Below are 22,869 nucleotides of genomic sequence, written 5' to 3'. Positions count from 1 at the left end.
CTGCTGGTGTGCTGGCTGCTGTTTAGCAACTGGCTCCTGAAGAGGAAGCAGGAGCCCTGACGCATAGCGCCTGCCAATCTCCCAGGTTTATAACACTCCCACCAGGACCAATTTACGGCTACCAGTGAGATGTCGCTGGGGGCAGAGATGGGGAAAGGCACTCCCAAGAGCCGGCTCCTGCCCCTGCCTCCGTCCGTCCCCTCAGCCTGCTCCAAGATCTCCAAACCAGTCCCTTCCCCTGAACTCAGAACCCATTACCCACATAGGTTTGTGAGGAGAGAAGCTCCTCCCTCTTTTCACCTGCTCTCCAGAAATTAAAAGCCGGGGCCCCTGGGTCGCGGACCCCGGGTTGGCTACCTCCTCCTCTGAGAAAGAGGCAGATATCCTGGGCGCAGCTCAGATAGACAGACTTAGAGCTTTGAGTCATCTTTAAACCCAAAGCAGACTTACTTCTGTCCCTCTGTCCCCACCCGAGGTGCCATTTCATGCCCCCGGCGCTGCCTGCAGCTCCCTGCCTCCCTCACACACTCCCTATAGCTCCCTGCTTCCCTCCCCGCGGCTCCTGGGAGCCTCTGACCCATGTTGGGCCTCAACCTCAACACCTCCCACCTCGCCACTTCTTTTCTCCAGCCCTGCAGAGCAGAAAAGCTCTGGGGTGGGGTGGGGGTGGGGGCGGAGGGCGACATCAGGGAGAGAAAGAGTGGAGATGTGCCCAGAGGCTCTGGGGCTCCGGGGCCAGGCCTTCCTGGCTTCCAACTTCAACCTCATCCGTATGGGCCTCTCCCTTCAAGGATGGACACTGAAGGCCGGGTGGATGTAGGAATCTGGCGAAAGACTGGCGGCACTGGGCACGCCCAGTCGGCCCCGGGGCCTCTCTCTTCAAGCCCCCGACCTGTGTTGCAGACCAAGAGCTGTGTGAGGAGGGCTGGACCAAGTTCCAGGGCCACTGTTACCGCTACTTCCCCGACCGCGAGAGCTGGGTGGATGCGGAGAGCCGGTGTCGGGCACAGCAGTCACACCTGAGCAGCATTGTCACCCCGGAGGAGCAGGAGTTTGTCAACAGTGAGTGCGGCGGGGCCTCACCGGCCAGACGTCAGCAGACTTGGACCCAGAGAGGCTGCAGGGGTGGGAGGCAGGGGGGGGGCGGGGGGGGGCGGAAGGGTGTTTCCGCAACCAGGGCCGCACCGGAAGCCCACCACGTGCCACGGTCAGTGCCAGACTAAGCCCGTGGCTGTCACCAGTCTTCACCAGCTTGGGTGGTGGCCGAAGTGCACTCCGGACATGCATGTGCGGAGAGCCTTGTCAGGGCCTTAGAAGTAGGTGACGTGCCCCCAGGAGCCTGCCTACCCCCTGCCACCCCTCCATCCTCTCTGCCTCGGTTTCTCAGACACCCTCAGGGTGTCCAGCGCCGTGCCCAACACCCACACTTCTCTCTAGACAACGCCCAAGACTACCAGTGGATCGGCCTGAATGACAGGACCATCGAAGGGGACTTCCGCTGGTCAGACGGACACTCCTTGGTGAGCCCCGGGAAGAGTTGGTGGCCCAGAGGAGGGGAGGGAGCAGAGACCCCCAGAGAGGGACATGGTCAGACCACATACACTCACTGAGCAGCTGCTGGGCTGGGAGCCCTGGGGGCAGGGACCATGTGTGGTTCATCCCTGCCTCTGGAGACCGGCCCAGGGCCGGGCAAGTCGAGTGAACACCGGCCTGGGAAGAGGGGGACGAGGAGGGCAATGATGGAATGAAGTCACGCCACCAGAAGGGCCACGTGGAAGCTTTAGAGGGCTCCCTTGCCCGCAGAGGACTCGAGTCTGCCCGAGGAGGCAGGCAGAAGGAAAGCAATATAGATGCCAAGTAGACAGTACACGTAGTCAGCGCTGCAGGTCAGCCGAGGACATCAGGGAAGGCTCCCTGGAAGAGGTGAGCGGCCACAGAGCCATGTCTCTACCGCCCAATCCTACCTAAGCGAGGCAGCAGTGAGACCAGCCCCTGCCGGAGGGGGAGCGGCACAGGCTCATGGTGAGGGACTGAGGAAGAAGGTGGTGTCAAGCTCCTGCCTTAGCCTCACCCCTGCCCCCCTCCACCCCACCACCCCGCAGCAATTTGAGAACTGGCGCCCCAACCAGCCGGACAACTTCTTCGTCAGCGGAGAAGACTGCGTGGTGATGATCTGGCACGAGAAGGGAGAGTGGAATGACGTTCCCTGCAATTACTACCTGCCCTTCACGTGTAAAAAGGGGACAGGTGAGCAGCCTCCTGGGAGGGGTCCGGCCTGGTTGGAGTCAAGACTTTCGGCTCCTGCCATGGGACCTGGGGGGAGTCCCCCTATCTCCTGGCTGCTGATGGCCCTTCACCACTGACCTGGGGGGTCTAGGGTCTCAGGGCCAAAGACAAGAGCAGGTCCACTCCTAGGGACCGTTGACAGGGACAGGTGATGGTCACAGGCTAGGGGACAGACCAGCCCCTACACACACACACACACACACACACACGCAGTCCCCTGGGCACCAGCACAGAAGTCACCCACGATGGCACGTGGGTGGGGAGCCCCATTCTCTTTGGTTGTCAGACCCCCGTCCTTAGCTCAGAGTCTGGGGATATAGAGGTGCTGGTAGAACATGCCCCTCCTTCCCGTCCCTCTTCCCTATACTGGCTGTTTTCTTTCTTTCTTTTTAATGTTTATTTATTTTTGAGTGAGAGAGAGGGAGACAGAGGTTCTGAAGCGGGCTCTGTGCTGACACCAGAGACCCTGATGCGGGGCTCGAACTCACGAACCGTGAGATCACAACCTGAGCCACCCAGGTGCCCTCCTATACCGGCCGTTTTCATCAAGAAGTCGCAGAAGATCTGCCTGGCTTTCCCCGCCGTCCCCACCTTTCTCCGTCCCTGTTGTCTTTTCCTCGCCCCCTCAAGACCCTCCTTCTATTCCCACCCTGCTGGTCTAAATCACTGAGAACCCCAGACATTATAACCAGTGGTTTCCAGATTCTCGGCACGGCGTGAAAATGCCCCTTTGCCAGCCACCAGGGCTGGTGGCCGGGTGTCCAGGCTCAGTGCCCCTTCCTTGGGCTCTGGACTGTCTCATCGCAGCCACAGGGGACCATGCGGGCTCATCACTGGCCTGAGTCCCTCTGAGAGCTCTTTCTCAAGGGTGTTTGCCCCTCAGTGGCCTGTGGAGACCCCCCGGTGGTGGAGCACGCCAGGACCTTCGGGCAGAAGAAGGACCGATACGAGATCAACTCCCTGGTTCGGTACCAGTGCACTGAGGGCTTTGTCCAGCGCCATGTGCCCACCATCCGGTGCCAGCCCAGCGGGCACTGGGAGGAGCCTCGGATCACCTGCACAGACCGTGAGCACCACCCCTCTCCACCCTTGCCGGGCACAGCGTTAGATCCTGCCCCCCTGTCCTCCTTCCTGTTCTGGCAGCACAGCAGCAGCTGGCCCTCGCCTGGGGATCCTGAACACCAGCTGTCTGCACCATCCCTGGGCTCAATCACACTCCCCCCACCCCTGCCCTCAGGGAGGGCTCGCTTTCGGGCGAGGATGAAGGAAAGCGCAGGTGGCCCGATTTCCCTTCTGACAGCACCTCAAACCCCCTTTAGCCCAAGTTGGTGCCAAGAAAAATCAAAACCAGAGAGCGGGGAGGTCAGGTTGCGTCCTCGAGTGCATGCTTTCTGCGGGGAGGGGAGGCGACAGAGAAGGGGCGAGCGGGGAGGGGTGAGGCCGGCCCCGCTCCCTTCCAAGCGGTCAAGATGCTCCCGTCTCCCTTTCACTGCAGCCTCCACGTACAAGCGCAGACTACAGAAGCGGAGCTCACGGCCCGCCCGGAGGAGCCGCCCCAGCACTGCCCACTGAAAGCATCCCGGACGCGCCCAGGATGCTGAGCCCAGGAGCCTCGCCAGGCTGACATCCCACACGGATGGGGTCCTCTTCTTGTCGCTTTCTGTCATATAAGGAATTCCATTAAAGAAGGAAAAAAACAAATCCCACATTGTGTATGCACCCACCCAGCCCCCCACCCCCTCCCAAATCGCCAGAACTGCATCTGATTTCCCCCCCAGTGCCAAAGCCAAGCAAACGTATTGTAACCCGTGGACTGAGTTTAGAGACATTTCTTCAATCTCCCGTTGTGCCTTTCCAGGGACCAGCGCAGGGACAGGGGGAGAAGGGGAGGGGTTAAGTTAAATAAAGAAGATTATTTTTTGTTTCCTGACTTTATCCAAGAGCAGTGCAATCGTTGGTTCTTTCACCTCCAGGGAGAGCTAGGGAGGAGGGAGGGAGGGAGGGGCACGAAGAACTGGAGCCCAAACCGCAGCTGAATGTATTGGATGAGGACCCAGGAGGGCCGCACCATCTGCATCCAGGAGGGAGAAGCCTGGGAGAGAGGGGGCGGGTTCCGCCGACGGTGAGGGGGCAGGAGAGAGCCATGGAGGGATCTTCCGCTGCGTGGGGGCCAGGTTCCCTCCCAGGGTCCCTCTTCCAGCGTCCTCCCACCCGGGTCTGCCACCAGAGCAGGTGTCGATCTCGGCAGGGCTGGGTGGGGGGGCACTTCCTTTCCAGGGGGAGTGCCCCCCACCCCCTCCCCCCCTCCCCCCCCCCCCCCCGGGACTGTGCAGGCACCAGAGTTCCGTGCACCTATTTATATTTTTGAAAACGAGATTATGATAATTATAATAATAAAGACATTGGAAGAGATCTATTTCTTTTCTTTTCCCTTCTTTTTTTAAAGAGAAGGCAACCAGGGTCTGAGGACCACCGAAGGGGCTCTTAAGGAACGGAGGCAGTTGGGACACGTTTTGAGCAAATGATCCCGAGTTGGGTGAATCTTGTCTGTTCAGAAGGCCTGGAATAGTCACACCTGTTGTGCTTTATTTTTGTGAGGGTGCCTGTACGTTTGGTGGACGGTGTGTGTGTGAGAAAGCCAACGGGTGCTGTGTGTGGATTTGCAAGCTGGCACGTGGTCAAAGGACCATGACCATTAACTCACTTGAGCTAATGAGACATCTGGTCACTTTGCATAGTTTGGTTCTTTGATGGCACACTGCTCACACAGGAGTTGGTGGGTAGAGTAAGTCAAGAGCAGAGGCAAAATCAGGATTTATAAGAGGGAACGAAAACAGTTGACGACAGCCTGGAAACGGTGAATCTTTGCCTACACGTAGTTGTGGTTAGCTAGTTAGCTGGCCACTGGCAAAAAGTTTTGGGCATCCTGCCCTTAAGTAGGCTGTAGGATATCAATGAAAACAATTTCTTTTTTTTTATTTTTTTAACGTTTTATTTATTTTTGAGACCGGGAGAGACAGAGCATGAACAGGGGAGGGTCAGAGAGAGGGTGACACAGAATCTATGCAGGCCCAAATTTGAAAACCACAGACATAGTGGTGGGCTCGAACCCACAGACTGTGAGATCATGACCTGAGCCAAAGTCGGCCGCTTAACCGACTGAGCCACCCAGGCACCCCTCAATGAAAACGATTTCAATCGCTCATGGATTCCCCCAATAGAGCTTGAGTGGGGACTGCATCAGAATCAAGAGGGTTTGTGACTCAGCTGGTCTGGGGCCGAGAAATTTGCATTTCTAGTAATTTCCCAGGGATGCTGCCTGGCCGCACCTTGAGAAGCAAGGGCCTACGTGAAGAACAGGCTGTATAACTTACTGAGAGTTCCCCCGGGGGTGCCCGAACAGGGGCAGCGGGTCTGGCTTCCTGAGGCTGGGGGAGGGGGAGCAGAGGGTGAGACACAGAGGGGGCTGGTCTCTGAAATCCTCAGGGTGGGGCAGAGAGGCACCTCCCTCTCTTCTGGGCCCAGACACACGGTCTGGGAGTAGAGGCGGCAGCAAAGCCGGCCGGGGCCTCCAGCCGCAGGGCCAGCACCGACACAGGTTGTGCTACGGGGCCAGTGAGCCAGAACGAGCCTCCTCCAGGCTGAATGAGGCTGAGAGCCAGACACGGGGAGGGGCCGCGTCTCAGCACCATTCATCATCCCAAGAAAGTACACACACGTGAGGGCCGCTCCCCAAACGGGGAAAAGTGAGAACAGAATGCAGGCTCTTTGGAACGAAGAGAGAAGGTAACACTGGGGAGGGAAACCGCTCCCTTTCCTGGGACTCCACACAGAAGCCGCGGGACCCGTGTCCTCCTCAGGGGTGCTGACCTGAGCTGGCAGCTCCACCAAGTGGGAGCAGGCAGGAGACCACAAGGCCCAATGCCCAGCCCCCACCCCACCCCCCACGCCCTGCCCTGCCCCGCCCCCAGGCTGAGGGGGAGGGGAGCCGCAGCCACCACGGGTCATTGCCCCCTCTGGGTGCCGGCCTCCCTAGGGCAGGGACAGGGGCTACATTCAGTGATGGCAGAGAGCCCTCGTGAGCCCAGGAACCTCCAATGTCCTGGAGGAGAGGGGCAGAGGGATTCCTGGGGAGAGGGGAGAGCCTTGAGGTCTCCGCCAGAGCAAAGGGAGGATTTGGAATCTTGGATTTACCAAAACACAAACAAACAAAAACTCAGCAATTTCAAAATTTGTTTTTAATTTGAGAAGTATAAAAGCAACACAAAAATGGCCCCAACCTGCAAGGAACAAGGAACCACTCAATAAATAGAGCCTGAGAGGGGAGGGTGCGCGGGGACTAGCGTGGGCGGTAGCAGTAGACGCCGTACCTGCGGCTGCGCGGGTCTGGGAAGCCGAAGCTTCGGACGCCAGGCTCCAGGGGCCCGCAGTTGGGACGCGGGTGAACCACAGGGTAGCGGGCGCTGCCATCTGCCAGCCAGCCGGCATCACAGCGGTCCAGGCCACGGAACTTCCAGGCGGCAAAGAGCTGGCCCACCTTGGCAATCCGGGCGCCATCTTCCTGGCAGGCCTCCCTGGCCTCGGCCAGCGTCAGCTTCTCAGGGTGGTCCAGGTAGTACACCTGCCCTGTGGGAAAGTGGGGTGTGAGGGCGGGGCAGCGCAGGGGGCAGCCAGAGAGGACGGGGGGAGGGGGGGAGCTGCAGAAATGCCAGTCTCCAAAGGCCTGGCAATTAGGAGCCCAGGGGGCCGTGCCATGGATATTCAGGGGATACCTTCCCGGTTCTGACCCCTTCTCTGAGAGTCCCATCCCATCTGCCGTGGGGCTGGGGTCCCTCCAGTCCCTCCAGTCGTGTCTGTGCTCCACCCCACTCGTGTCTGGGCACCCCACCTAGGCTGGACCAATCGGAGTCTCTCGCCCACTCATTTACTGAGCACCTACTACGTGCCCGGACACTCTTCTGAGTGACCGTGAATCCATGTCTGTTTTTATCCTCCCATGAAATGATCCTCCTTGTGGGACAGACGATGCTGCATTTGTCTATGATGCCCAGAGCCTAGGCTGGGCCCTAGCACGCAGTAGGCTCTCAAAACGCGTCTGAGGAACGAGGAAACCAGCGATTGGTGTGAAACAGCAGCAAAGCACTCAAACACTCAGCCAGACGTGGCTTCAGTGTCGGCAGGTGCTCCAGACCTCCAGGCGAAGGTGCGGGCAGGGAGGTCCTAACGTTCCCCCAGATGCCGCCCTCCCACCCCTGGCCTGTGCCTGGCCACGGCACTCACCCTTGAGGGCAGCGGAGAAGCAGAACACGTCATAGCGGTGCAGGCGGCGGTGACGCGGGCCGTAGCTGCGCACCCCGGGCGCCAGGCCCAGGCCACCGCAGGGCTGCCGGGCCAGCGTGACGGGGTACTGCACCGAGGCGTCCTGCAGCCAGCCCGCGTTACACCAGTCCAGGCCCTCCTCCCAGGCCCGGAATAACTGCTCGAAGGAGGCCACCACCGCGTCCTGCTCCTCACACGCCCGCTGGGCCTCGCGGAAGTTGAGCAGGTAGCGGCCCTGGGGGTGCTGGTAGGGAAAGACCACACCTGGGGAGGGAGGACAGAGGGGCTGGAACGGGTGGGCAGGGGCCCAGCCGGCTGGAGACCCCGGTCCCTGCCCCCGGCACTCTGAAAACACGTAGTAGCTGGTTAAGCTCATGAATGGATCAGCCAGTCAATGTCCCCACGTATAGAGTGGGAATGCCACCTAATTCACAGGGCTGTCGCAGGAACCCCAGAGCTGTGGTCTCCATTGTATCCCGTCCACCCCCCCCCACCCCCGCCCAGATCATATGTTGAAATCCTGAGGCCTGATGTGATGGGATCAGGAGGCCACCCTCAGAAGGCATTTAGGTCATGAGGGTGGCACCCTCGTGAATGAGATGATGTCCCCTCGCCCCTTCCACCGTGTGAGGACACGGCGAGCAGTCTGTGACCTGGCCAAGGGCTCTCACCTGCGGTGCTGGCATCCTCCCATCCCCACCGGCCCCGCCATCGGGGATGAGGAATGTGACCCCTCCGGCCGCCAGGTGGGCTAGGGAGGCGGGTGCTGATGGTAATAGCCCTTGACTTGCATTTTATGTTCAATTCCTCAGAAGGAGGTACAGGAGGCGCTACCCCCATCCCTCATCTCACGCGGGAGGGGACGGGAGCTCCGAGGGGATGAGGCGTCTACCCAGGACGCCAGGCTGGGAGGGGGTGGATGTGGGGCCTGAACACGGTTCTCCGTCCGTCCCAGCCGTCTCCCTAACAGGTAGGAGAGGTCTGAGGACGCACAGCCCCGTCCTAGGGGCAGAGACGGGACTGCACACAGGGCCTGGCTCGTTTGGACAGCCCTGGTTTGTGACTGTTGGGTTTTTTTGGTTTGGGGTTTTCGTTTTTTAGAAGAGCCTTACATAAAAATCCAGAGATTTCACGTAAAAATATACACTTCTCTTGTCAAATCAGAAACCCTGGCTGCACGGACTCTGCTTCCGGACCTGAGTGGGGCACTCCTTTGGGATGGGATGAGGGTTCAGCCACTGAGTGGAGGGTTCAGTCCCCACTACTCCTGTCACTCGCACTGGGCAGCCTCTTTGGTTTTGGGAGCGTCTCAGCTCCGTCTCTAATTGGCTGTGGGGCCAGTTCCTCTAAAGAGGGTGTGAGCCAGAGGGAGTAGAGGGTTCTGGAGCCCGACTGCCTGGGGTCGACGTCCTACGCCGCCATCCATGAGCTGTGTGACCTTAGGGAAGTTACTTGACGCCCCTGTGCCTGTTTCCTCATCTATAAAACCAGGCTGATGATGACAGCAGGGGTGGTCCTGAGGACTGCATGCTTGTCTAACGCACAGAGTTCTAGATGGTTTCTCAGGGCCTCACCCCGCAGCTCCAGCTCCACCAGGCCGCTCTCGTCCTCCAGCCCGTCAATGACCTCACAGCGGTAACGCCCGTAGTCCTCCGGCCGCAAGTCCCCGATCTGCAGCGACACTTCGCGCTCCCTGTCCTGCCGCAGACACACCCGGCCTCGGTAGTCTCCGAAGGAGCGGTGCCTCAGCCCGATGGCCACCAGCACATCCTGCTCCGGGGCCCCGTTCTCTGACAGCTTCCACCACTTGATGCGCACGGGCCTCGGGGACAGCAGGGCCGGCTCGTAGTGGTAGTGGCACGGCAGGGTCACATTGGCCCCTCGGTAGGAGAACAGGGTCTCCTCGGGCGTCTCTACCACCAGCCTCACCCCGTTGAAGACGCCTGCGGGAGAAGTGGGGTGCAGATGGGGACCCGTGGGGCACACGTGTACCCCTGCAGCGGCCACCCCCAGCTCATCCCCAGCTCCCGCCAGGCCCGGGAATAAACACGTTGCAAGAACTGCCCTAACACCACACCCGTCCCTGCGTCCACGCGTTCTGCAATGGGACTCTGCATCTCCTGTCAAGAGGGGACTCTGTGTCCCCTTCCCCTCGAATCCGTGCTGGCCTTGCCACTCGCTTTGACCAAATGAACTTGGCAGAGGTGACTGTCCTGAGCCTGGGCTCCAGGAGGCCCCGCTGCTTCGGCTCCTTCTCGGAACCTTGCCAGCCTCCATGAGAACGAGCCTGGGCTCACCTGCTGGAGAAGGAGAGCCCCACATGGAGCAGAGACGAGCCCTCCCAGCTGAGGCCGTCCTAGGCCACGCAGCCCCCAGCCGACCTGTCCCCCGACTGCAGGCACAGTCTGTGAGGAAATGGCGGCCAGCCCAAAATGCTGACCCGTGGAATAAGCAACAAAGCAAAACAGAAAAACCACAGCTGTTGTCTTAAGCCATTAAGTTTGTGCATAAGAAGCTAGCTGATGTAGTTAGGTGATAAGAGTACCCCATATCAGGTGGCTGGTTGGGACTCAGATCGCCCTGAATGTCCTTCCCTACCACGCTGACCACGGAAGAGCACAGCTTGTCCTTCGCTGTCTGTCTACCTGTCATCCATGATTCTTCCCCAAATACCTAGAAACACAGGTGAGAGGAGGCCAGGACTTCTACAGGAGACAATACTCAGGGCTCACGGGTACCAATAAACACAGAGCCTAACAAACACCCCCCCGCACCCCCCCCCCCTGCCCCCAGAACCAGGTTTATGCTGAGGCTGGCTCATCTTTAACTTGGGACCCAGTACAGAGGCCTATCTCCTGATCTTGGGCCTGGACTTAGACCCCTGGAGGGACACAGGGTGGGGGAGGGGGGTAGGCTCGGGGCAAGCAGGAGATAAGAGGCTCCCTGCAGAGGACCTCAGGCTGCAAAAGCCAGATGCTTTGGTGCAGTGGTTCCCAAAGCGGGGTCCCCGAGCCAGCAGCAGCAACATTCCTGGGAACTTGTTAGAAATGCAAACTCCTGGGCCCCAGCCCAGACCTCCTGAATCAAAAACTCCGGCGGGGGCGGGGAAGACCCAGTGATCAGTGTTTTAACAGTTCTCCAAGTGACTTGGCTGGTCACTCAAGTTGGAGAACCCTGGACAGGCAGTGGGCACGGAGGTTTGAGACCACAGGCCCGGAGGCAGCTAACTAAGCCAGCCTTGCATCTTGGCTCCAACTTTCCACAAAGCTAATCTGATCTAGTCTAGAGAAGTCCACGGACTCTGCAAACACTTTCCTTATTTGTAGAACGGGGTAGTAACAGTACCAACGGCGGGCCGCGGTGAGGCCCAAATCAGGTGAGGTGGGAAACCTGGCACACAGAACGGGCCCAACAGACGTGAGTCAGGACTCTCATTCCGTGGCTACATCCTTTGTGTTCCCCAGTGCTCTTTGGTCAAGCTGTGTTTGAAGCTGTAACCCGAAGACCATGAGAACATTTGGCTGAATCATAATGCATCTGTACGACTAAACACTACACGGCCAGGAACCAAACACACACACAAAAAACAAGAAACACTACACAGCCAGGTAAAATAGCCTGGCAGCTGGATATCCACTCACTGACCTTGGGGGGAAGAGCTGTATTCTACGAAGTGATGGCAAGATTCCCAAATCACATGTATAGCAGGAGGTTGAAGACAATTTTCTTAATCTTATGTAAAAGGCTGGAGGGATACATCTGAAATGGCAGTAAGGGTTCCCTCAGGTGGGGGGAGCTCTTTGTGATTTTGCTCACATGTATTCAGAGACTGACGGGAAATGGTGAGATCACGGGTAGAAAGTTTCCCTTTGTAAGTTTCCTTGAATCTCCTTAAAGTAGCGTTTGTACAAAAAATAAGTTCTAAGGCAAAGGAGGGTGGGAGGTCAAGTCATGGATGCCCCAAGCCCATCCATCACTGATTCCTGGAACTTGTGAGGGTCACCTTCTACAGCAAAGTGGAGTCTACAGGTGGGACTAAGTTAAGGACTCCAGCCACAAGTATCTGTGTAGAAGGAGGCCGAGGAGATGGGAGGATGGAACGGGAAGGCGAAGCGACCATGGAGGCAGGGATGGGGTGACACAGCTGTAAGTCAAGGTCCATCAGCAGCCACCAGACAGCAGGAGGGCCAGGGAACGGATTCTCCCCAAGAGCCTGAGGGAGGCTCACGACCAGGGGGCTGGGAAGTGTTCGTCCCCTCTGGCTTTCCGCAAACCAATCTCAGCATGGGTTCTTAAGATCTGCGTGTCCTGGGAAGCTGGCTCAACTCTGTGAGCGTCAGTTAGCTCATCTATGAAATGAAATAATCCACAGGATCTGCTTTCGGGGCTGCAAGGGCAGCCGGCATCAGCTTGGCCCGGTTGGTACCTTCATTATGCTGGTTGTTAAGCTTGCCTATAGGTCAGGTGTTTGTGAGGATTATGAGACCGTGTATAGAAGGCGCTAGAAGCATGCCTGACACATAGTAGGTGCACAACACATGCTAACTAAACAGTCACCTGCCCAGGGGCGCCTGGGTGGCTCAGTCGGTTAAGCGTCCGACTTTGGCTCAGGTCATGATCTCACAGTTCATGGGTTTGAGCCCCGCGTCGGGCTCTGTGCTGACAGCTCAGAGCCTGGAGCCTGCTTGGGATTCTGCATCTCCCTCTCTCTCTACCCCTCCCCACCTCTCTCAAAAATAAACATTTAAAAAATTATTTTTAAAAGTCACCTACCCAAAGCCACATAGCTAGTAAGTGGCAAAATTGAGATTCAAACTCTCATCTGTCTAAACTCAAACCCCCTTTCCACTGAGGAACTCCAAGGGGGGTCACATTTAATTTGGATCTTGGAAAACTGGCAACTTCGGGAGCATTCTTAAGCGCACCTGTGTCCCACACAGGTGAGATTGTCAAGTGCTTTCGGCTCCAATGCGCTCAAGCCTGAGGGCCTAGCAAACGGAGTAACTGAACCAGCCCTTGCAGTGATCTTAGAAATGCACCTGGTCCCCTGCAGGGCCCGGATAGGGAAGGGGCTGCTGGCTCCGTGCCCTGTCCCCTGTCCCGGCCTGGAACCTGCATATCACAGCAGGAGCCAGGAGAGGTCTCGGTCACCCAGTGGAGCCCAGAGCCAGATCCAGGAGGCCGCCCACCTTCGCCGTGGCCGTTGCCCAGGTTCCAGCCATTGGGCTTGGAGTAGTAGAAGCCGTTGTAGAAGGGCAGCCCAGAGACACAGGGCAGCAGGTACAGCAGGAGCAGAGGGCGCATGGCGTCACGCACGGCGGCAGGGCCAGGGTGTCCGGGGCAAGGCTGGAGCCCGGGGCAGGCTGGGAAGAGGAGAAAAACCCATTAGAGAAGCCTGCTGCAGGGGGGGTCAGGGCCCCCTGGGTTCCAGCACCCACTCGTTCGCTCGCTCAACAGATAATTATGGAGCATCACGAGCACAGGCACTGTTCTCAGAGTCTAGAAGATGTGCTAGAGCAAGGCCAGGTCCCTGCCCTCGGGGGACCGCACCCCACGGGCAAGATGGGCAGGGAGGAAGCCAGCAAGGTCTCGGGAGGAGCCAGGAGGAGGCAAAAGTCCTGGAGAAGATTTCACAGGGCAATAGGGCAGTGTCAACTTTTCAAACCGGACGTTTGAATTTGAGAAGTTGTGAGCAGCATTTCTCAGAGACTAGACTGGAAAATCTCGGGGTGCATTCGTGTTTAGTGAAGGGAGTCCTGCATCGTCGAGCTTTGGTTTCAGACCAGAGATGTCTTTTCGGGGGGGGGGGGGGCGGGGAGGTCACAATGTGCCATTTGTTTCTGATCCCGAGTCAAGGTCAAAACCAATTTTAAACACCATTCCGACCTTGGTGGACACACAAAATAGGCAGCTAGTCCGTGGCTGTTTTTTTTTTTTTTTAATGTTGCATTTAAATATTGTACCTTGATTACTGAGGGTTTTTTGATGGGCACACACACGCTCCTCCCCGGCATTTATTTCTGCACCCAAGGCTAACGCTTCACTCACCTGCCCCTCATCACCATTTGCTGAGCGCCTAAAGGTTTAAAAGACCGGCAGCCTTGGAGGAAATCAGTACAGAGCCGGGGCAGAGGCGTGGGCTGTGTGGGGGGAGCAGAGGCCAGCGGTGGGGCCGCAGAGAAGGAGCGCGGAAACTAGACTGGAGACGTGGGGGTTAGCCAGGCGGGAAGGACACTAGGGTGTGCCCAGCAAGGGCAGGGCAAACACAAAAGCCCAAAGGCCAGAGAGAAGGGGGGAGGGGAGGAGGGGGGGCTGGGAATGTGCTGGAAGCTATCTGTGCTCTTTTCTGCCCTGATCCCCATGGTGGCTTCTCTTGGGGGGGGGTACTGGCTTACCAGCAGGCTCCTCTCCCCAGCACCTGTTCTCACAGGACCTCTAACCCTATTTCCTCCCTCTTTCCCCCCAAGACCTGGGGGGCAGTGGCTGTCCTTGCTTGTCTGTGTCTTCTCCCTTATCTGTTGCCCCCACCCCCCTCTAGAAGCTAGCCAGTCCTTATTAGAGTCTCTTTAGTGGAACCACCTAGGGTGAATTCTGTTCCTGCCAAGACCCTGACTGATCTCGGGGAGAGGCCGTGAGCCGTTGGGGCCCAACAAGCCGCTTTTTCCCCTCTCTCCTTTGCCCCAAAGGCCCTGGGGTGCCAGGAAGGCTCTAAGCAGAGGGGCCACAGGACCAGACAAACCTCGCAAACTCCCCTCCCGGGGCTGAGTGGAAAGGGGAACGTGAGGCAGCAAGGACAGGGCAGCAGCAGGCATCTGGGAAGCATGCTGATCATGCAGCCACGTGGAAAAACACTTAGGGTGTAATTTAAAATGGACAAAGCAGATGTGGGAACTGCCACTCTGCTATGATTGTAAGGTTGGGCCCCTGTGAGCGCGTGTTGTATGGAAACCAGAATGGGAGGGGACAGCAAAAGAGATGGGGGGAGGGGGGACGGGAGGGAAGGGGAAGAGCAAAGGAAAGGAGAGCACGGAACCCGTAAGGGTGGTTGGATTATGCAGGGAACCTTCTTGTTTCCAGAACAGTTAGGAACTCTTGGCAGGGGGGAGGGCAAATGTGCAGGAAGGTGAGAAGTAGAATCTACTCTCTTAGACGCCTTTGTGGAGAGCCTGAGGCCTGGACTTGCCCTCTGTGCCGGGCATTACAGTAAGACCTTGCCCTTCCGAGGTCTTGCGTCTTCCAAGAGTCCCCAGGTGACCCCCATAAAGCCTCACGGGGACTTGGATCTGGGCAGCCCGAGCACAATCAGGCAGCCTAATACGGAAGTTTGGGGGTAGGAAGATCTGGGTTCAAGTCGCATCTCTACTGCTGACAAGCTGTGTGATTGCAGGCCGGTTTCCTCATTTGGGACACCAGGTTTGGAAAACTCCCTGGCCTATTTCTCCCCCATATGGTCTGCTTTTCTCCTACAGTAACAGAGCTCTAGACAGGTGTGTGCTCAGCTGAAAGCCGTATTCCCAGCCTCACTTTGCAGCTAGGAGAGCCAGAGCTGGCCAACGGCAGTAAGCCAAATGAACGTGCCACAGGCAGGCCTTGTGTTAAAACAGGGACAAGGGGCACCTGGGTGGCTCAGTCGGTTAAGCGTCTCTTGATTAGGGCTCAGGTCATGATCTCTCGGTTTGTGGGTTCCAGCCCCATGTCGGGCTCTGTGCTGACAGTGTGGAGCCTGCTTGGGATGCTCTCTTCCCCCCCTCTCTGCCCGCCGCCCCAGGCTCACACTGGTTCTTTCTCTCAAACATTAAAAAAAAAAGGGAGGGGCGCCTGGGTGGCTCAGTAGGTTAAGCTTCCAACTTCGGCTCAGGCTACGATCTCATGGGTCATGGGTCCGAGGCCCGCGTCAGGCTCTGTGCTGACAGCCTGGAGCCTGCTTCGGATTTTGTGCCTCCCTCTCTCTCTCTGCTGCTCCCTTGTTCGTGCTCTTTCTTTCCCAAATTAAACCTTGAAAAGTTTTTAAAATACAGTTAGGGATACTTCTTCCTGTATTTCCCTCAACATGCTGGCACCCAAAGGGGCCACCTCACGTCTCAGATGTAAACCACAGGCTGAATGATAGAGCTGTGCCCCTAGCCCTGGACCTCCCCCATCTGCACTAAGAGAAACAATGTCCTATAGTATTAAGCCACCACATTTTGAGTCTCTTTGTGATCACAGCTTAGCCTCACTCGAGCTATCATTGGCATCGGCATAAAGTTAACAGCTGAGTTTAATGAGCACTTACTATCTCATTTAATCCTCACAACTCCTGGAAGTTGTAGAGCACGCAGCTCAGTGCCTGGCAGGAGGAGGCAGGAGGTAGTTTCTTTTCCCTTCCTTGAGGTCCCACGTTTGGAACCCAGAAGGAGGTGGAATGAGGACAGAGAGGCTGTTGATAGGAGCTGGATGTCCCAGGGTCCACCCTGTCCCTGGGCGGGGCTCCAGCGGAGGGCTCGCCAGGCCAGGCTGTCTGCCGTATGCCCAGCAGCGCATCCGGCCCGGGTGCCTCCCAAGTGAGAAAGGGCTTCGGGATGAGCGAATGGAGGTGTTTCTGCTACAAAGTAATATTTGTGTGCTTGAAGAAAAAAAATGCATATTTTTGCATTAAATGCATTAAAAAAATAACAAGATCGGGGGGAAAATAAGGTTGGGGCAGATTGCTCAAAACATATGCAACTTTGCAGCCAGAGTGTTAACAAAACCAGGAACAGTCCTAGTAAAAAACGCCAGGACTTTTCATTCTCCTCTGACATTGGCACCCTGTCAATCAGCCCTTTGACGCCTCCCCCACGGAGGCAAGTGCTTCCTCCTTTGAGATGTAGATCTTTTCGGGTATTGGATTCCAGTAGAAACCAGATTCACTGAAATTAAGAATCTGACCCAGGGTGAAGCCATCTTCTTCATTTTTTTTTTTTTTTTCTTTTTAACTCCAGGGACATGTCTTTGCAATTTCTTCATGTGATTCCTACATTTATCAGAAAACTTTTGTGTTAAGCGGCCATCCAGGCATCCCTCCCTCCCCAAATCTATTGCGTCCTTGAGTTGACATGGTGCAGAGTTTGGGTCTTGAGAGGTGAGAAGGGATGCTGTATTATCCAAATCTGTTGGGTTCCTGAGTTTTGGGCCCTGAACGGCAGGAGCCTAGACCGTGAGAGACCTTTGCACATGTACTAAGAAAGGCACTTCCTGAGGACTGTGATTCTCAAGGAATCCGTCGCTTGCTAAAGCTTGCTCTTTGGGAGAAATCCTGTCCCGGTCGCTCCAATACATCAGCATGTTGAGAAAAATCACCATTGAACCGATGCCACTCGGTGTTACTACTGACATCAGTCCCTTGTTCTTCTTACCAATTGTGAATGAGGTAATTCCTGGCTCAGAAACACGCCCTGAAGCAGGAAAGACTTCTAGCACCTTGTGGTGCCCTCCAAGGAGCTCCTAGGCACCCCTTCCCAGCCCCAAAGACCCCTACACACATTCCCAACCTCAAGCCTGAGAACTGCACTTACTCCCTGGGTATTAAAGGGCTTCCGTGGCCAGCAGCTCCCTTGATCCTCCCAAGAACAGCCCCACCCCCCGCCAGCCAGCAAGAATTTTATTTTCCCCAACTCATAGGTAAACAGAGGCACAAAGCAATTCTCTAAAGGTCACATGGCCAAGACAGTAGAGGCAGGACTCTACTGAACCCTTAGGCCAACCCCATCACGGTCTGTCACATTTAAGGACTGCCTTCCACTTGTCCATGCATCTTCACGGATGTCCTTGCCTGTGGGTCTCAGTGTCAGAATTTTTGTCCCCGCTGTACAAACTGAGGCTTGGAAATGCTAAGGTGCATGGCTAAAGTTACCCAGGGTAATAGACGAAGGAGCTGGAATCTGACCTCATTTGCTCAGCGAGGATTTATCACACATCTACCATGTGCTAGGCACAGCTCTCGGCCCGCAGGATACAAATCCGAAATCTTCCTGGAGATTACGTGCCACCGAGGGAAACAGCACGATGCGGGACGTACATGATGTCAAAGCCGTGCATGTGGATAGAAGAGGCTGAAGCAGGAGAGGGGGGTGGTGTGCCTGGAGACAGGATGGGTCAGGACGCCTCCCTGAGAAGGGGACCAGCTGAAGGTGTAAACTTTGAAAATCCTAGGGAAAAGCATCCCAGGGTAGGGACCAGCAAATGCGAAGGCCTCTGGCAGGAATAGCCTGAAGTCCAGTGAGGAGCGAGGAGCAAGAGAGAGGGTGGTGGGAAATGATGTTCACGCAGCTGTCACCGGACCACTGTGGACACGGAAGGGTTTTCGGCGGAGGACAGCTATGCCTCTGATTTACCTGATCCTAAGAGCACCATCCAGGCTATCTCCCTACCTCAGCTCAAGTGCCTGGCCTCATCCTGGCTTCTCCTTTCCAGCTAAAAGCAGCCCTACCCAGTTCTCTTCATTACTTCCCGCTCCTCCATTCTGGACACACCCCTGTCTACTCTCTGGTTTAGGAACACTACAGCAGGGGCACCTGGCTGGCTCAGTCGGTGAAGCCCGTGAGTCCCGATCTCAGGGTTGTGAGTTCGAGGCCCATGTTGGGTGTGGAGCCTACTTAAAAAACCAAACCAAATTACAGCAAGTGGAGAGGTGTGATCTGGTCAACCCCTCTCTTTGCTGGAGGGTACCGAGAAAAACGAGTTCTGAACATCAGCCCTGTGTCCAGAGCTGTGACCCCGATGGAAGCAGGCCCCCCTCTTCCAGCCCTCTCTGGGCTGCACTCCCGTCAAAACATCTGATGTGTCCAGGCTGACAGATGCCCAGGTGACACCTGCTGGCTGGCTGGCTCTGGGAAGCCATTCGATTTCTCTGAACAGAAGCTTCCCTTCTCTGAACAGAGGTCTCCCCGTCCCCAGAGAAGACTAACAGGGAAGCTCGAGGGTTGAACCCAGTGGCCACCCTGAACGTTAGGCGAAAGCATAAAGCCGCGTCCTGATTGCAGGCCACGGGTGGAAGATGCCGCTTAGCTGTCGCCCGGCCCCAGGCCCGTCTCTGACCTCTCCCACTCAGGGGAGCGATGGGCTGCCTCCGCTCCCCTAACCTGCCTATCCTGGTCCCCAGCCCCTCAGAACTGCCACAGAGGTGCCACCAGCTTGAAGGCCCAAGATCCAGTCCAGCCCAGTCACCTTGGCAGCTGGGGGCTCCCCAACTCAGCTGGAGCTCTGCCTGGGCAAAGACCCACCCGCACCCTGCTGAGGAACCTTGAGCAAGTTATTCAACCTCTCTACATCTCCACGACCTCCTCTGTAAGAACAAAGGATCAATACTAGCCCCTCACTCGAGGGCTGTGGTGAGGGTTATATAAGATGAATTATGTCCAGTTGCAATATGTGGCAGGTGTTCAACAAAGAGCCGCTAATACATCTCGGCAGAAGAACACAGGGGCAGATTTCGGGTCCTAGAGTCAGATTGGCCACCTGAATTCGGTCCTGGTTCCACCCACATACTAACACTGTATCAGTGGGGGCGCCCAGTTGGCTCAGTCGACCATACAACTCTTGATCTCAGAGTGGTGAGTTCAAGCCCCACGATGGGTGTAGAGATTTCTTAAAAATAAAATCTTGAGGCGCCTGGGTGGCTCCGTCAGTGACGCGTTTGACTTTGGTTCAGGTCATGATCCCATGGCTTGTGAGTTCGAGCCCCGCGTCGGGCTCTGAGCTGATGGCTCAGAGCCTGGAGCTGCTTTGGATTCTGTGTCTCCCTCTCTCTCTGCCCCTCCCCCAGATCACACTGTCTGTCTGTCTCTCTCTCTCTCTCTCTCTCTCTCTCTCTCTCAAAAATGAATAAACACAAAAAAATTTTAATCTTTAAAAAAAGTGTATCAGTGGGCAAGTCACTGAGTTTCACTTTCCCCATCTGTAAAATGGGGGTCACAACAATTCCAATCAAAAGATAAAAGGAGAGACTAAGGAGGGTGAGCACTCAAGATATTAGCTATTATTACTAGGGTTAACAGTGCACAAGGTGAACTCTCACGTTACTTCAGTGGATCTTTCTCCCCTCTCATTGCCTAGGAGAGAAAGCAGCCACCACTGCCTTCTCTTTACAGTTGGGGAAACTGAGGCTAAGGGCACACAGATGAGTGAAATACCCAAGGCTTTAGCTTTGGTAACTCCGCCGGCAGAAGTTAGAGAAAATTCCAGTCTCCGGGCCACCCATCCTTTGCCTGTCCCAGCACCACTTGCCTCGGGTCCCCTCCACACACCAGAATAAGCTGAACCCCACCTTGGAAGGAAGATGGGCCACACGCCTCCCCTCAGACTATTCTCACCGTGCGACGGCCAGCCGAGTCCCCCAAACTCCAGCAGGGGGCAGCATTGCCCTCCAGGACTCCGTAAGCCCCAGCTCCGCGTGAGGAATTTGACTTCGGTGCCCCGTTTAGACAAGGCTGACCGGCGCCTTTGAAACCTGCGGGCCCCGTAAAGTGGAAGCCGGAGGTGTTTCCTACCAGCATTCCCACCCCGCTGGCTCACGCAGGGCGGCGAGAGAGGGGCCAGGGCGCCTCTCCGTCACCATCCCCTGCTGCTCCGAGCAGAAGCACTCCCCGGGGTCAGCGCTGGGCACCGCGGTCGAGGCCGGGTCACAGGCTGCTGAGGCCACCCAGCGAGCTGGTGACACAACTGGGTCCTTCCTGGCCGCTCACCAGACCTAAATTCCTTCCCGAAGGATCCCATCTCCCACCCATCTCCCTTCTCGCCGCCCTCTCTCTGTGCCTCTGGTCTTGCCGCCTTAAGGCAGAAACCCCGGTGAACCGAGGCCTGAACCCGACGGGCATCTTTGCGCTTGCCCTACGCAGACGCCAAGAGGCGCAGGTCCGCCCGCCCGCCCGCCGCCCCGCGGGTCGTCCCCAGCCCCCCCCCCTCACCCCCGAGCTCCAGGGAACCCCGGAGCACGCGACACGTGCCGCGGGGCAGAGCCAGGCGCGCGGTGCACCGTGCTGGAGGCTGCAGGACCCAGACCGGACGTGACCGGCAGGGATCGGCGGGCCCCGGTGGCAAAGGGGCTGGACCGGGCGGTGGTCTCAGAGGCCTCGGGTTTCGCTTCCTCGTGGTGAGCCCAGGGGATCCGCGCCCCTCTCCCCGCACTCGCCCCCGCGGCGCGCCCCAGGGGCGATCAGAACCCAGCTCCGCCCGGCCCCGCGGTGCCCAGCGCACTCCTCCTGCCCGCGAGGCCTGGGGCCCCGCGGGAGACCCAAAGCGGCGAGGGGAGAACCCGGCCCGCACGGGGGCCCGAGGAGCCCGAGCTCCCCCGAGCTACGCACCGTCCCCAGGCGGCTCCTCGACGGCCGGAGCGCTCGGCCTCGGACGGTCCGGGTCCCAGGGAGCCCGAAGCGCTTGAAAGGAAGCGGCTGCGGACAAATCCCCGCGCTCCCGCCTGGCCGGCCCCTTAAAGGAACAGGCGCCCCTTTCCCTCCCAAGGGCTGGGTCCAAAGGGAGGAGTTGTTGCCGACTTGCGCTGTCTCCAGCCTCGGCTGGGGACCACCTCCAAAACTGAGTGTCCACGAGTTGCCGTCACATCTTAGAAAGGGTAAGTGGGAAACGGAAGAGGCGCATTAACTGAGGAGGGTCCCATTAATTAGATCACTCCCGTTTACCAAAAACAGTGGGACTGAACAGGGGGAGCCCCTCCCCAGCTCTCTGCAGGGGGGCTATGGCTGCCGCCCACCTTAGGGAGAGGAAAGGGTAAGGAATGTCCTGCCTGCCTACCTTTCCCCCCTGTAAGACAAGAAGGCAAGGACATCCCTCCTGCCCATGATTTTGGCCGTCATGAAATCGCCAGACCGCTAACTCCGTGTCTGGAGCAAAGATGCTGATAGTGGGTGAGACTTGAATCTGTGGTCTTGGAAGGAGGCAAGGCGGTTAGGGGTGCTCCCTGCAGCCAGCAGGGGCAACGAGGCTTGACTGGTGCTCCAACAGGGGGTAGGGCCCTCCCTTAGAATCCTGCCAGCAGTCTAATCAGCCATCCGGCATCACCTCCCAGAACTGTTTGGACAGGGTGTTTTGTTTCCGCCCTGGCCGACAGGAGTCCTGGGCTGGACCGTTTCCCTCAGCAGAGAAGCCGAGAGATCCTTCAACCCTAGCCGGAAGAAGGGCCACGGGGTCAGGGAGTCCAGAAACACCACAGCCTACGTTCAGGCAAGCAAGCGTGTGTGTGTGTGTGTGTGTGTGTGTGTGTGTGTGTGTGTGTGTGTGTGTGTGTGTCTTACACAAGAGCCAGAAGCACATCAGAGCACCAAGAGGTGCAGCGAACTAGAAGGCACACCACATCCGAAGTGAATGCCAGGCTTCCGGGAGCCAGTGAAGGTTCCTACCCCAGGAGGAGAGGTCTGTCTGACCACTGTGCAGATGGATTGGAGGGGTGATAGATAAAACACGAGTACCAGTTAGGAAACTCTTGCAAGCTTCTCTAATGATGGCGTGAGCAAAGTGTTTGAGGCCTCCAACACACCAGGCTTTGCATCTGTACGTTCTCTCCGTTAGTCTCCACAAGGCCGTGGAGGCGGTCCTATTATCTCCATTTTACAGATGAGGGAACCGAGGCCCAGAGATCTCAACAAGTCGCCTCAGGTTGCTTGGAGCCAAGGTGTGAACTCAGATCTTCCAGCCGGAGGCCCTGCGTTCCTCAGGACTCCACCCTGTTTAAACCAGGGGATCCCAGACTCCTGGGAGAGACAGGCCAATGCATCCCGGTGCTGATGGCCACAGGTGAAGGAACAGGGGCGACATCAAGGGAGGGCAGTTTTGCTCCAGCAAGTTTCACACGCCAGCCAGGGCTGGCCCCCCAGACAGCGGTCAGGAATAAAACAAATCCGGGGAGGAGATGGTGAACGTCTGCGGAAGTGGAAAGACTACCCAGGCGAGAGGAGCCGAGGGCAGGGGGAGCAGGAGTGAGGGCCCCAGGCTCTCCAGAGGGGGACTTCTAGAAGGCCGTGACCAACTCCTCCAAGGTCGCAGAGATGAGGGTCTGGGTGGCTTCAGCTACTCCAGAGTGACCTCGGGGCTCCTGGGCCAGGTGGGGGCCTTGTGACGACTGCTCACCAGCCCCCATGGCCAGTCAGCCGATGCGATTGGCCCACAGCAAACCTTCCCATGAACGGGGGTTGTGGACCTGTAAGAGCAAAGCTCTCCATTTCCCTTTATGGGCCTCCCGACTTCTAGCAAGGCTCGTGGCCCAGTTGACTGGGGAGGTGGAAGCATCCCAGA

The 22,869-nt window shown here is 57.4% G+C and overlaps 2 protein-coding genes across 3 annotated transcripts in view; one reads left to right on the top strand and one right to left on the bottom strand.

The window, feature by feature from the left end:
- ACAN (aggrecan) overlaps positions 1 to 4,228 on the top strand; it is a 67,134-nt gene extending 62,906 nt beyond the window's left edge. For both annotated transcript variants that reach the window (XM_042988090.1, XM_042988089.1), the window contains 5 exons: positions 904 to 1,062; positions 1,438 to 1,520; positions 2,103 to 2,247; positions 3,170 to 3,352; positions 3,782 to 4,228. In XM_042988090.1, the coding sequence (XP_042844024.1) occupies positions 904 to 1,062; positions 1,438 to 1,520; positions 2,103 to 2,247; positions 3,170 to 3,352; positions 3,782 to 3,858 (647 nt within the window). In that variant the 3' untranslated portion in view covers positions 3,859 to 4,228. The remainder of the gene's footprint in view (positions 1 to 903; positions 1,063 to 1,437; positions 1,521 to 2,102; positions 2,248 to 3,169; positions 3,353 to 3,781) is intronic.
- A 2,345-nt stretch (positions 4,229 to 6,573) lies between these two features.
- HAPLN3 (hyaluronan and proteoglycan link protein 3) lies at positions 6,574 to 20,980 on the bottom strand. Its single transcript, XM_042987663.1, has 5 exons — positions 20,928 to 20,980; positions 12,795 to 12,968; positions 9,180 to 9,548; positions 7,567 to 7,869; positions 6,574 to 6,912 (listed from the first exon to the last, which is right to left on the bottom strand). The coding sequence occupies exons 2-5, from the start codon at positions 12,907 to 12,909 to the stop codon at positions 6,626 to 6,628; spliced, it is 1,074 nt and encodes a 357-aa protein (XP_042843597.1). The 5' UTR covers positions 12,910 to 12,968; positions 20,928 to 20,980; the 3' UTR covers positions 6,574 to 6,625.
- Positions 20,981 to 22,869: the final 1,889 nt, after the last annotated feature.

This window comes from Panthera tigris, chromosome B3 (assembly GCF_018350195.1).
Source record: "Panthera tigris isolate Pti1 chromosome B3, P.tigris_Pti1_mat1.1, whole genome shotgun sequence".
Lineage (NCBI taxonomy): Eukaryota > Metazoa > Chordata > Mammalia > Carnivora > Felidae > Panthera > Panthera tigris.
Note: the sequence above shows the minus strand (reverse complement) of the source record. Positions and strands in the feature narration are given on the sequence as shown.